General features: G+C 37.8%; 1 protein-coding gene across 1 annotated transcript in view; it reads right to left on the reverse strand.

The window, feature by feature from the left end:
• The window catches only part of SECISBP2L (SECIS binding protein 2 like), a 29,551-nt gene that overhangs the window by 11,666 nt on the left and 3,553 nt on the right, over positions 1-14,332 (reverse strand). The window contains exons 2-11 of the mRNA XM_051797242.1: positions 7,255-7,433; positions 6,379-6,703; positions 5,714-5,849; positions 5,072-5,301; positions 4,963-4,987; positions 4,076-4,191; positions 2,281-2,412; positions 1,664-1,747; positions 697-864; positions 405-546 (exon numbers count right to left, since the gene is read on the reverse strand). Coding sequence (XP_051653202.1) covers positions 405-546; positions 697-864; positions 1,664-1,747; positions 2,281-2,412; positions 4,076-4,191; positions 4,963-4,987; positions 5,072-5,301; positions 5,714-5,849; positions 6,379-6,703; positions 7,255-7,433 — 1,537 coding nt within the window. The remainder of the gene's footprint in view (positions 1-404; positions 547-696; positions 865-1,663; positions 1,748-2,280; positions 2,413-4,075; positions 4,192-4,962; positions 4,988-5,071; positions 5,302-5,713; positions 5,850-6,378; positions 6,704-7,254; positions 7,434-14,332) is intronic.

Raw genomic sequence — 14,332 nt, forward strand, 5'->3', positions numbered from 1 at the left:
AGTCACAGGTATCCTCTCTAAGCTGCTTTCAAAGAGTACTTTAATATCTTATCTTTAGTAGACATTTAGTTTGACCTAAGCCAGTTCTTTTCATATATTTATTTCAGCACTGAATTACTCTCAAGGCATGAATCCTGAGTTTTGAAGAGCAGGTCTTTTAAGAGACATTTGGCCTATGTTCTATGTAGCCTTTCACCATTGCATACTGCAGCTCAGAGGCAGATAGCACAGGTGAATTTATTGAGAAGTGCATCAAACCTCCCCACACTTTCCAGGTTTTTATCACGCTTGTATTCAAAAACTACCACTTGACAGAAAAAAACCCCAACATTTAAGACGCCCAGATCAATCAAATTTATAGTGACAAAAATGCATGTAGCAACTGTCAAGCAGATCAGAGAGACCTGTGTATGAGAGGGGCCTGGTGTTGGTGATCTGACGAGCTTTCATTGCTTGCTGCTGCTTTTCAAGAGCTGCCAACATGTCACCCAAATCCAACTGGACAGGGGTCTTACTCTTCTTTCCAGCTGCTTTTGATAAAGCCTCCTATAACAGGAACATTATATGCCAATAAATACAAAGAAATAGTGCCTGCAACATTCTTTACAAAGGATCACTGCTATTGGGGAAGACAAGGAGCAACAGGTGACTGATACTCCTCTTTCCCAACTACAGGGGGCTCAGGGTCCTACACACCTGAAGTTTTTTCTGTTCCATGCTTATCTCTGAATACTCTTGAGCTGTTGCAAGTGCTGCTGCCAAGGCCTTCTTCTTCTGGCTTTTTGCACGCTTTGGTACAGAGGTTGTAATGGGAATTGGAGTTTGGACTATATTGATTGGAGAATTCTCTGGTAAGTCATCCAACTAGAATTTTAAACACAATGCAAACAAACCACAGTTAAAGGCCTTTCTCTCAAGACCATAGGATATGTGGCACTCCAGAAAACAAATCATCCAATGCTTTCATTACTAGTATGACATCCTAGATGACACAGCAAGTTAATGAAATGGAAATAAGTTTCTAGTTTTATTTTTGTATTGGAAAACTATTATACTTAGCTCCAATTACGGCTTCAGAAGGTTTTCCACTCTGATTGCTAAATAAAGAATTCCTCCTCCCCTCCCCAAGCTTTCACATAAGACTTGACTTTCCTGGAAAGCAGCCAAATAGATTAAGCAGTCTATATACACACTTCTGTAACCAAATATTTAGGTAGATCACATACTAAAAAAGTATCTTCCCAACAACTGCTTCCCCAGTCTTAAAGCAGATGTAGTTTATTTTGAAATAGAAATAAAACTACACAATCTGTAGTTATTTTGAAAAATTGACACCAAAATACTACATATTTGCAGATTTAAAATTTTAAGAGAAGTCTACATCAAAGCATCAGGATGTAGCAGTCCCTTCCAACTTGGGATAGATATGATCTAAGTCTGTGATCTCAGACAAAAATCCAGTAGTACTTTTTTAAAGACATTTTCCCTGCACCACTTATTTTAACTGGTATATCTTTAGCATTCAAGGCTGGTAATGCAAATACCCCAAAATCATCACAATTACTGCATTCTAAGTGTTGTAGCAGATTTATAAAAAAAAAAAAAAAACACAAATTACATAGTCTCAAAATAAGATGCTTTGCAAAACAAAATAATTGCTTACTACTTTGGGTGAAATCTTTTGCTGGATGTTACTACTTTTGCTGCTGCCATTGTCACTATTTAGCTCTGGAAATTCATCTTCATCCTAAACAACACAGAAATTAAGAATAAAAAAAATGGAACCAAAAGTCACCTGAGAAGCATCAACTGAAACTGTTTAAGGTAGAAAAACAAACTGAATCCCAAAGTCCCACATAAGCTAGAAGGGATTATAAGTGACACAAGTAGAAAATGATGAAACATTAAAAAAGCATTTCTGTATCCAAATAACATTTTTCAAAGAAAGAACAATTAGTAAGTTTTTAACATGAAAAAAATCCAATTACATTTAGGAGGGATAAACCAGAGAACACTAATTTTTATTCACAAGTGAACAGAAAAAGTTACTTGAAAGTCACTTATCTAATTTGTCCATCAGAGATATTCTGAATTCTTACACTTCCCACAACACCCAAACACAAGTCTGTCCGTACATGATGAAAGGATCATCTAAAATTAGTGCTCTATGCTGTGGACCTCCTGGAGCCAGATGTTTTGCAGCTTCCCCTTGAAAATATCACTTATTCTGCACACAACTGGCACCACTACAACACAGAAACAGCTCTCCTACAACAGTACCTCGAAGTAGAGAGGCTCAGGACTCTGCTCTGCTCTGCCTGACTGGCTTGTAGTGAGAGGTTTTTCGTGTCGTTTCTGCAAACTCTGCCTCCTTTCTGAAGACGTGCTGTGGTCTCTGCATCTGAATCCAGACTGAAAGTAACAAACATGATCAGCATTTTGCAATTTCCATTTTTCAAGATGTGTGTGCACACACAAAAAGCTCTCATGAAAGCTTTCTCATGTCTGTCAGTCACCAACTAGGTACAGTTTTTAAGGAATTGTATTTGCTAGGCTGTGCTTTGGTGTTTTGAATTTTTTTTGTGGAGGTTTTCTGGTGGTTTGCTTTTTTTTTTCGCAAACCTGCACAAACATTCTACAGATAGTATCAGGTTATTCCTCCCCCTCAAGCCAAAACCAGTATCTCTATTTTCATCTCTAAATTTTTAACTCAAAAAAAAAAAAAAAGGTTCCTTTTGGCTCAACATGAAGAAACCCCTGAATTGCTGGTGACTGTTTAACAGAAATGAATCCTGAGGAACTGTCTGTAACCACGATCACTCAGAAGAACTTTCTCCCACTACATAATTATTCTGCACACAGTTATTGCCTTTTCAACACGTTTTCTATGACAATGCACACGCACACAGTTCTCCAAGGACCAGACACACCAGTACAGTGGTATGAACATTCTTCTGTTCATTATGTGACAGGTTGGTGGAAACCCATGTGCAAGACTGGTTGGCTGAAACCAATGCATGACTTGAATTTCACATTTAAACTTATGTATTTTGCAAGAAAATTTCCCACAGACCTGGTAACAATTTAGTTTCAAAGGAAAATATTTTCTAGGACAATTCTGCCTTGAGGTACAGTGAATTTGGCTGGGGTAGCCTCATTAAAAACTCATTTAAAACAAAGCTTAAATGCCAGCTTTGTTTTTAAGTATCTAAAATAACTGCCAGATTTAGCATCTAAACTGTGACTGGATAAAAGCAAGTCTGGTTCTTCCTACTCTCCCAATGCCACAAACTAACCATAGTGGCTTCTAAAGCCTCTGATTTGACTACAGGTTATAAAAAGATTGAGAACTGCTACACTGTCAAGTAAGAGCATCCACGGGTTTCTGGGTATAATAAACCTGTAGACACAAAATGGGAAGACTCAAGAAAATTTACAGTTTCCTCTAAAAACCGAAACAGGGCAAGCTATGTCTGCACATACAGGTACATCTGTGATGAAGCTCCCACTTCAAGCTTGGCAGTTCTTGTCTGCAATATCTGAATTCCAGCAGAAACTATGCTCAAACAAAGGCAGATGTTTCTCTGTCCCCCTCTGGACTAACTGCTCCAATAAAATCTATCAAAATTAGGAAGGCTACCTTCTCCTTACATACTGATTACAGAAATCCTGTCCCACTTGAAGGAAGTTTCACAGAATAAAATAATTTTAAATCATTAAGAAATAATAAAAATGCACAAAATATGGTATGCTAATGTAAATATAAACAAAAGTTTCAAAGACAACAGGAGCAAGAACACAGGATTCTAATTCACCATCACATCAGAATCTTTCTTTAGAAAGTTTGAGAATTTTTTTTTTCTTCTGAGGTGTGAACGGGTCAAAAACTGAACTAGCTTTTTTACACTCACACTGTCTTAATTTCACAAGTTACTTTATATATGCAATGTTTTTCATTCACTCTTTTTATTATATATTATTTGCATGTAAATTTTATAATTCCTTTCAAATTCTGTATTTTCACGTCTCAAAAAACCCCCCAAAAGACTTGAGTTCAGAACCATAGACAACATACCTGTGGATTGCTTCTTTGCTCAACTTGTCTTCCACCTCTGGAAAAGGTCTGAGTTTTTTCAATCCAAGGTTTTTTTTGAGTTGCCTGGGAATTTACATTAGTCCAACTTACACCAGCTGAAAGAGAAGTGCCATCTATGAAAAACTAGACTAGTACAACAGAACATATAATGATACACAGGCCACCAGAGCCAGGAACACAATTTTGATACAGAATTCTCTGAGAAAGTCTAATTCTCCTGTGACAACACTCACTTCTGTAGCTATTTTTAGACATGGGCAGAACTGCCTTCATGGAGCACTGAAACTGCCAACTACTGATCATCAGGAAGCATCAGACAAAGGAAATCTCAGGTTCACATCCATACCAACCTCAGTTCAGTCACAAATAGCAGCTACTAGCATTACCTACTACTACCAGACTGATCAAAACACTTGCTCATGGTACAGTACTTCTGTAAAGCTCCTAAAAATTGTCAGTACTTCTCAAATAGGGGATGAGAACTCTTTGGCTCTTTTACTACCCAGGTATGAACTGCAGCCCAACAGGGTAAGGAAGCTTGAGGATAAACTACAACAGAAGCACAGCTTTTTCTGAATGCTTCCAGTGGAATCTCAAGCTTTAATCTGTTAAAGAAGGCAGCTATTGATAGACCATTAGTGACAGCTGTATCACCATCAGTGATAGCTACACACTTGTTCATTGAACCAGGTGTCTTGTTGGAGGTGGTTGGAAATCACAGTAAAAAGACATCTTCAGAAGTATCTGAGCAGTTACAGCAGCAAGTTGAAGTAGATCAAGAGGTGGTTCCCAGCAAAATGTAAAGCCAAAACACAATTATGACCCAGCCAAATTTTAAACAGCTCACCAGTTAAAACAATGCTTACTTGCATTTATTGATGGTTCTACAACCTGAAAAAGAAAAAAACAATTATTTTAGTAACTTTTATTTGTCAGATACAAATATAGTGAAGTTGCTCAGTTATGTTTACATACACTCATCGCACAAGAATCTGTGTTTCTTGAAGCCATGGCTGCAGCCTGGTTATTGCCATGCTTAGGACTACAATAGCCACTGTCACTGTCAATGTCTGCTTCACTTGCTCCCTGCTCACTGGAGGACTCTGCAGCAGGGTGAGAAGTTCTTCTGCGCCTGCCTTTTGATTTCCAAAGCATCGTAGAGGTGCTCTCAGAAAGTGATTTATTAGCTATATCTGAAGGAAAGTCTTCAAGAAACAAAAAAAATAAAATTACTTGTGCAGGAATTGTTAAAAGACACGACAAACCTACACATCATAAAAACAAATTGAAAAGGCCAAAGTCTTTTAATAAAATTAAACCAGCATTGAATTTAAATCATGTCTAGGTCCAACTGATAATAATAACCAACTCCTTCAAGAAGAGTGATTCTGACCGTGGCAAAGTCTCTGCAGGAGTACCATATTATTACAACATTATAAGGTGACATATTGAGTAGGTATCTGCAACCATCAGCATCTTGTCTTCATTATCCTTTTGATCTGCAAAGACTTCTCTTAAAAGCCACGTTTAAACCAGGTCCACCCTCTTTTAGAAAAGATGGCAACTGACATGTAGTTCTACTTATTTTGTACACCCAGAACTTAAGAAACAAATTACCTGTTTGCTGTGATGCATCAACCAACAAAACAATCTTTGATCTGTTCTCAGGACCTGATGAACTTGTCTCCTTCTGAGTGGCAACATTTTTCACTGGAGGACGTTTATTTTTTATGTGCATCTGTAACTGCTGTTGCTGTTTGAAAATATTAGCCACACAAAACAAAGTCATATGATTTGACTTCATAGTTGTAATCAAACAAAGCAATTAGAAGTTCTAATGCCCTCTACAGAAGCCATATGTTTGAAGACAAGAGATTAAGGGAAATATTCATAAAAGTACTTAATTTATTAACCTCTTTGCATTATTTATTACATGACCTGTTCATTATGATGTGAAAGTACCAAAAAAGGATAAAGAAAGAATGGGTATACATTCTCTGTTCTCTAATGAAGTAATTCTAAGCTCAGATTGCACTAGCAGAGAGGCAATGGGAGTCTCCCACGTCATACTTACACACTTCATAAACTCACAAAATATTTTACCACAAAATAGCTCTGCAGACAGTTTTTCTGCTCTCTGAATAACACCTTTTCTGCCTACCTTTCCCTCTATTTTTCTTCCACTACTGACATACCTGCTCTGGCTCAAATGAGATACAATTTTCCTGTGCAAAGACACTTTCTTTATACAGTTCTACTTATCCCATTAAAAGCAGACTTACTTTTTGTATGGCTGGTCCCCTGTTACTGCTCCTGCTCCGCTGACTGGACAATGGGAAGACCTGGCCCGAGGGGCTGGGCCGCTCAGTGCACTCTGTAGTAACTGTACTGACAGCACTTGCTGTTTGAAAGGGTGTGGGATAGGGGGCAGGAAAGGGATGGTAGAAACCCATGACCTGAGCACATGGTGCTGGCATCAGCTGATAATAAGTATATTCTGTAGAAACAGGTGGCTGTGCAGATATTATAGGATAAGCAAGGTATGGTCCTGCAGGATTTGGGCTGGGTTGCTGCCATCTGATGTCACTGTTATACAGTGGAAACTGTCTGTAAAAAAACAAAAGGAAAGACAACTGCTCAGCAAGCTTTTCCCTCTCTGAAAGAAACTCAGACCTTTACCACTTCTTTAAAAAGTAAGTTCCTAAACTCAGCATATTTTAGTTACATGAAGAAAACTGGATACAGCTACACTCAGTACTGAGTCAGCTGCAGACTGTTTTGCCATGGCAGGACCCAAGTTGGCCACCCAAAGCCTTGCTTCATTCAGCATCAGATGCGGGTGTGGACCTCCTGACTGCCCTGCAAGATGCAAAAGCACAGCATATGACTTTGGGAGGGATTTGCATCAGACCTCTGTAGCCAGGAAAAAAGGGCAGCAAAGAATATAAATAGAGAAAAAAAAAAGCAGAGGGAAGAAAATAAGTAAAAGACTGGAGACAGGAATTTCATCCTCACCCATGAAGGGTCAGAAAATGAAACACTGTAAACCAAAAAAAGCTAATATACAGTCCACACTCACTGACTCCTCTCAAGCCTACCAAAAGTTTAAACTCACTTAAAAATAGATCATCTTCCATGAAGACCACAACCACTATTACCTGTTGGATTGATTTTCCTGTACAAATGGATAGCAAGTGATCAGGTAGCTGGGGATTGGAGTTGGTTCCATGCCATTAATTCCTCCACTGTCGTTAGGAAGCGCCATCGGGATCATTAGTGTTTCTGGACCCTTCTTCTGAGGAATAAATGGTTCTACTTCAGCTGACAGCTTGACATTCTTAAGAGAACAGAAACAATGCCTTCATTAAATACAATCATAAATTGCTTGTGAAAATTTAGATTCATGAAGTTGTACACTCAGTACCACAACCAGCAGGCAAAGGGATGACAAGGCTACAGGAGGTGGAAAACAGTTGGCAAGTGCTTCTTGCATGCTCCCAATCAATGCAGGGTGTAATACAGATCACCAACATTTAGCATTTGTGTTAACCTTTACAAGTGCAATACAAACACTAATTAATTTAAAAGGGACTGAAGTTCAGATCTTGCAGAGGATATACCAGTCTGAGCACAGAAAGAAATCAAATTAGCACTGTATGTGGAGCACAGTTGTGTAGGCTTTCAGAAGTGAAACCACCATATGGAAGATGTAGTAATGCCTGGCCTGCTCCACAAAGTTGACCGTGTTCTGAGGCAATTATAAAAAAACTTTTCAGCACTAAACCATAGGTTGACTGCTAAATTAGATGGTATATCACAGAAGAACCCCCCTACATTCCATCTGCATAATTTTAACACACTTTGAAGTTTTAAGATCATGATTAAAGTTTGCCATGAAGAAGGCTTTAAAGACTGCTTAGAAATAAGTTTTAAAAACTATGCTTTCAAAGAAGAGTATCTCCCCCAATCCTGAAGGTACCCTCAGTTTAAGGTGGTTTTGTCCATGCTTTTGGTTTTGTGTAGCTGCATCTTATATCTAAACAACAAAAACTACTCCATCCAATAAGACAACTGCAGATCCAAAGCACCCTTAAATTCTATATTCCACTATAAAAGTTACATTCAGGTGAAAATAATTTTTTTTAAACAAAGATTTCAGCTTAATTCTATTTGCCTGACTTTACTACCTCATGGACTACCAAATCCAAAGAAGATTTTCTAAAGCAGATAAGGACTCCAGACAATTTTCCTTCTATCTAACTAAGGAAGAATTCCAGAAGTAACATGTAACCTGAATGAGTACATGCTCTTATTTTACAAAAAGGAGAGCCTGAAGGTTCAACGTGATGAGAACATTCTTGCTACTACCCGAGAACATCCACATGAACAGAAGCAGTTAAATGGGAGCTCTGAAAATATCATGGCAAGTATTCCCACACCTACCACATACTTCTCAGTCCATATCCTTGTTCTGTGTCACATCCACAATCCAGAGACAGCCCTACATCCAATATCAGGATCTCTAAGTCCCCAAAACTTATTCTTCTGAAATAAAATCCCATATGGGTGGAATAGGTGGGAGGGGCAAGTCCAAAAAGGTTTTGAAAACACAGTTGTCCCAGTGAGTAAGAAAAGCTACTTTTACTTGATGAGTAAGTACTTTAATGGATCAGACTGAACTAGAAAAAGTGAGGTCAAGACCCACTCATGCAAAGTACTGGATTTTTGTTTAGTTAGTCTGACACACTTACATACAAGAAATTTAATTACTGAGCAAGAGGTAGAATCATCATCAAGTAAATTACCAAACCCATGAGTTACACTGTAATTCAACAAATGAGTTGAAAATCAGCTGATATTTAAGTACTTTGCTGTCATCTCCTACAAAGGGGAGAGGAAAAAACATTGTTGAGACAGTAAAAGCTCCCTAATTTTCATATAAGTATTATATGCACTATTAAATCATCATAACCACCAGTGACTGATGCATTCTATTTTTATATTAGGAAATAATTTTCAAAACATATTACTTATGATAGTAATATTAGAATTCCCTGACAATTTCAAATGCTAATTCAAAAATTTTGCTCAATTCATTCTTTTAAACTCCAAATATGACGTTCAAACTAAGTAATTATGACACAGTCATTCTATAACAGCTTTTTGGATGACCTGTACAAGTGAAATCAAACTTTTCCTACAAAAGGTGCTATTACAGACATTGTCTGCCTCTTATTATCTTTACCCTTCCATCACCAAATTTACTAATTCATACTTCTTTCTTGAGATTTTATGCAGTCTTAGCTCAATTTTCACCATTAGCCATTTCCTGTAAACAGCAGTTCACCAAATAATTTCTATTTAAACATCATTCACTCCTTCCAAATACTGTGCACCTCACTAAGGTGAGCTTTATGAACACAGGAGAAAACTTTCTAAGTGAAATATTGTTTAGGATAGGAGACCACTGTCTGCAGGATGTCCTCAAGTATTGAGATCAAAGTCACATCCTTAACAACTTGGATAACATTCTGCAAGCCACAGTGACCAAGACCAAAGCTTGTTTATAACCAAACTGAGAATTGAAAAAAAATTACACAAAATGGGGGAAACCCACAACACTTATCAAGTGTAGAGTCCATGACTACTTTTAACCCTTTCTTGAGAAGGTTACGTGTCTTTGGACTTTCTGAAGTGTGCTGGGAAGGCAGAAACATCCCTTCCAACAAAATGAGTCTTTACTTTGATATGTTTATTTAGTAACAACAGTCATCTAAAGATAAAATTGTAGTTAACAGATGTGAAGTTCCAGCAGCAATCAAGAGAAAACCAAACACCTAAACAAAAAACAAAACAAAAAAAAAAGATAAAAGTGGAATTAAGAGTGCCAGGAGAAAATAACATGTCTTTGAAAGTGACAAGAAATATGGCTCTTGTCAGAAAGGTATTTATTAATGACTGTTCTGAAAGTGCTTATGGTTATAAAATGGAGATACATATGGAATATAATGCATGGAAGGATGCCCCATCCCTGGAAGTGTTCAAGACCAGGCTGGGTAAGGCTTTGAGCAACCTGGTGTATTGGAAGGTGTCCCTGACCATGGCAGGGGTCTGGAACTAGATGATCTTTAAGGTCCCTCCCAGCCCAAACCATTCTAGGATTCTATAAGCACAAATACAGAAGCATCACTACTTGCTGCACAACAAGGTCTGCATTAGAGAAGAAAAAAAATCACCTTAATACATTTCTTTATCATTAGGTAGTAGGCAAACATTCCTTTCTTCTACAGTAACTCTTTTCCAACTCCTGGAGTTGCACTGAGAGGAAAAGCTGTGGGGCAGCTGCAGCAGCAGCCCCGAATTTGTGCAACACGAACAAGCCGCGGCTCCATCCAGAGCTTCCTCCCCGGCCTCGGGCACATCCCGCAGCTGCCGCGTGACCCGCCCACCCCTCCGCGAACCTCCCCGGCACCCTCCTCAGCACAGCGCGAGGGGAAAGGCTTTCGATTAAAAAAAAAAAAAAGGGCTTATCTACAGCGATCGCAGAATAAGTAGCAGAAATATCAGTGCTGAAACCCCTCCCCGAAATCGAAGATCTTTTTTCCGTGCTATTTCGGGCAAAAACATTTGCTTGAGAACAGACTCAGTTCTGGGCTGGCCTACAAAACGAGATGGCATAAACATCAAAGAACACACCAAGGCCATCTCCTCCACAGAATATTCAAGAGTAGAACTAGGATGAGTGCTTTATAAACACTGAAAACTTCCCAACTATTCCTAATCTGCTGGTCACTATCTGCCTGCAACATGTCAAGTGAATTGTAGCTAAGATACTAAAAATAAACTCTAGTACTGCCTCAGAAAATAGTTTCAACATTCTATTTGTAATTCAGGTTGGGACAAAACTCCCTGTTTTAAAGATCCTTCCTGTCTGGTTGTCTGCTTTTCCCCTATATTATTTTGGGAGATTGATATGGAAATGCTAAAATCGTTCTTTATTGACAGGTCTCTTGCAAAGTGGTCTCATGACAATGATTTTTGTGATATTGCACTCCATCATCACTCATTATTAGAATTATGAGAGAACTGCCTTTCACATCAAGTATTAAAAAAAAACAAGGTATAACTGATCAAAGCAGGAGCTTTGAGCAGGAGATGAATCCCATCTGCAAGGCTGCCAAGAATTTCTTGACAATTTCTGAGGATAATCCCTACCTTACTTTTACATCCAAGGTGGATTGGATAAAATTTGATTTATTTAAATCTTTCCAGTGAAAACAGTGATTGTCAGGGGGGTTTTTATTTGTTTTCTAAATTTATTACAAAACCCCACAACACAAAACACTCTTATCATGTAATTTGACAAGTTTAGGAAAATAATTTAAATTATTCTGCTTGATTTTGTTAGGTTCAAACAACTCAGAGATGCCCAAACTAGAAAGACAACTTTAATGCTTCCTTTCCTCTTGCCCAGTCTTTCATAGAGGCAATGATTACTACTGCTATGACAGAGCAATTGGGTGATGTATTTAATTACCCTTTTCTAAACACAGCTCATAACAAGTTTAGCTTACCAATAATGATAAAATAAAGATGCATAACCTGTAATCATAAACGCATATGGGGTGCATTTGAAAGTTAATTTCTTTTTTCACTTACAGAACTTGGAGAGTATCTGTTATTTAAAGAAATGAAAACTGCATTTCACAATGTTTTATGTGCCTCATACCTTAGAGGCTGTTTTTTTGTGCAATGTAGTCTGCACCCACAGGTTTGCTTGGTTCATGGAGGTTGGTTTTTTCTAATCCTTTCAAGAAACTTGTTTCAGCAAAGAAAAGAATTTAGGGTAAACCTCTGGTTTAGATTTTGCATTTTCTTCTGTAGCAGCTGAAACAGCAACTGAAAACTTAAAAACCTTAGAACACGTGTCTCAAACTCATACTGCAAACATAATACCTACAATTCTCAGCATAACTTCATTAGGCACCAAGACCCCATTTCCACTTTGGAGTAGAAAACAGACAGCTCAAGTGTATTACCAACTAAACCAAATTAACTTCACCCTATTGCTTCCTTATAATACTTTACCAGTCTTTCAAAAATACTCCAACAGTAATGTTTTACATAGGATGTGCCTTCAGAGGAGAGTAGTAAACTTAATGAAACTTAAAGCAAAAAGGGGAAACAAATGTACTAAGTCAGCTCAGCCTGCTAACCAACCCAAACCAAACAGAATTAACTCTGCAGGGTGATTGTCCAGACACTTCAGCACATTTCACAGATGGCCAGTGGTTTCAGTGGAAAAGTGAGGGAAACAAAAGAGCAACGCTAAGTGATTTGCCCAAAGTTATCTAAGCAGATTTTTTTAGGACTATGGATTTCTCAGTTGGGAGGAAGGGTTGGTAAAGACAGCAAAGTAACTCCTCTATTTGATAAGATGCATTTTAGCCCTCCTGGCACCCACTGAGTTGTGAGAACAACAGAAATAACATTCCCTTCACAGTGCAAGAAGAAAAAGTGAAAAAACAATCAACCAACCAACCAACAAAAAAAAAAACCAATCAAAGAAATCCATTTAGTAGTAAGTAAAAGTGCTACTAATTTGTCATTTCACTGGACGAGCAAAAGATATCTCCTACTGAAATTTCCTATGTCTTTTAATAGGTTGTCTCTGTGCTCCTTTGGGGAGATACAGAAACAATAATGCCAAATAAACAGTGTGTTGGTGATGGCTTTGACTTTTAAATACCATGCTGACAGACCTAAGACTGCAACCAATGACAAATGATGCAAACTCCAGAATAACAGACGAGATGCTTTTTTGTTTCAGAAGGAAACAAAAAGTGCATAAAACAAAGCGCATATAAATATATATGAACACAACTCCTCAAAGATTTCACCCACACAGGACAAATGGAGCGACAAGTGACACAAACAGCACCAGTTGGACTGACTGATCAGGCCACTGATTTGTAACCACACAGACAAGAAAGATTTGTCACACACTAAAGGATTTGGGGGAAGGCTCCTCACTTTCCCTAATCCTCACAATAGAGCACCTGTGGTACAAGATAAACTCTATTTGCTCCCACAGTACTGAGATTTATTTCAGCCTGTACCCTCTAAAAAAATTAGCACTTTGCCACTGGCATCAGTAAATGCAAGGTCAGACCTTAATATAAAGTAACATGCAATTTTGATCAGGCACTCTAAAAGCAAACACTGAAAATACCGCAAGACCAAACTTGATTTTATTTTGGAGTGCAACTCTTTCATGTTTATTCAACCTTTCATATCACAAAGCTAAACAAAACCTTATTGAAATTGACCTTTGATAAGCAACCCAATTCTAAATACAAATTTAAGTCATGCTGAAACATCAGATTTTCAATCAGCTGCCTATAAATGGAAACACACCCCTTCAAAAGAAACCAAGATTTAGACAGAAGTCTCTTTTGTAGATATCCCTAGTTTCAATTTACAAAACGTTTTGCAGTAGCTCATTACATATTTCAGTCCAACAATTACAAGTCTTTCAAGACAGCATATATACTGAAGAGCTCCTTTGTTTCCTATATAAAAGCTACTGTAGTCCTCAACAGCTGCAAAGACAGAGGATGACACAAGCAGGAACAGACTGGTAAACTTTGTCCTGTAGTTATAGCACTGTACGTTTAATCTTAGAAAAGTTGTTGTTCATTGTAGCTTAATGACATTTTGCATTAAATAGAATCTCTGTCATCTTGCTGTCTTGGAGAACACTTAGATATCAATCTTACCATTTACAGGGTGAGAAAAGAGACACAGATGCCACATCTCAGAGGGCTGTAATAAAATCAGCTGGTTCACTGTCTCAAAGTCTGGAAACAAGAAGTCTCATCATAAACATAAAATAAAAACACGCTCAACCTTTTTTTTTTTTTCCAGAAAAACAATCCTGCTTTCGAATTTTGGATTTCATAATTTAAAAGCCATGTAAGTAGTAAGGCAAGTCACAGTTCATCTATTTTAAGATAAACTTTACAAATATGGAAGTCATTGTTTCTATAATTAGTTGCTTCTAAGTGGCAGATACTCTGGGAATGGTAAATATGCAGTTGGACTGGAAACACCAGCAGCAGGCCATTTAACAAAGCACAAAATTTCATCCTCCCTATTTACATTTAACATAGTCATTTCAACACACCACTTAAAGTAAATACACTATCAAGTGAGTCTTTCCCTTTTCCCTCAGCT

The sequence above is a fragment of the Manacus candei genome, unplaced genomic scaffold (assembly GCF_025592945.1).
Source record: "Manacus candei isolate 608988 ecotype Guabito, Panama unplaced genomic scaffold, ASM2559294v1 h1tg000046l, whole genome shotgun sequence".
Taxonomy (NCBI): Eukaryota; Metazoa; Chordata; class Aves; order Passeriformes; family Pipridae; genus Manacus; species Manacus candei.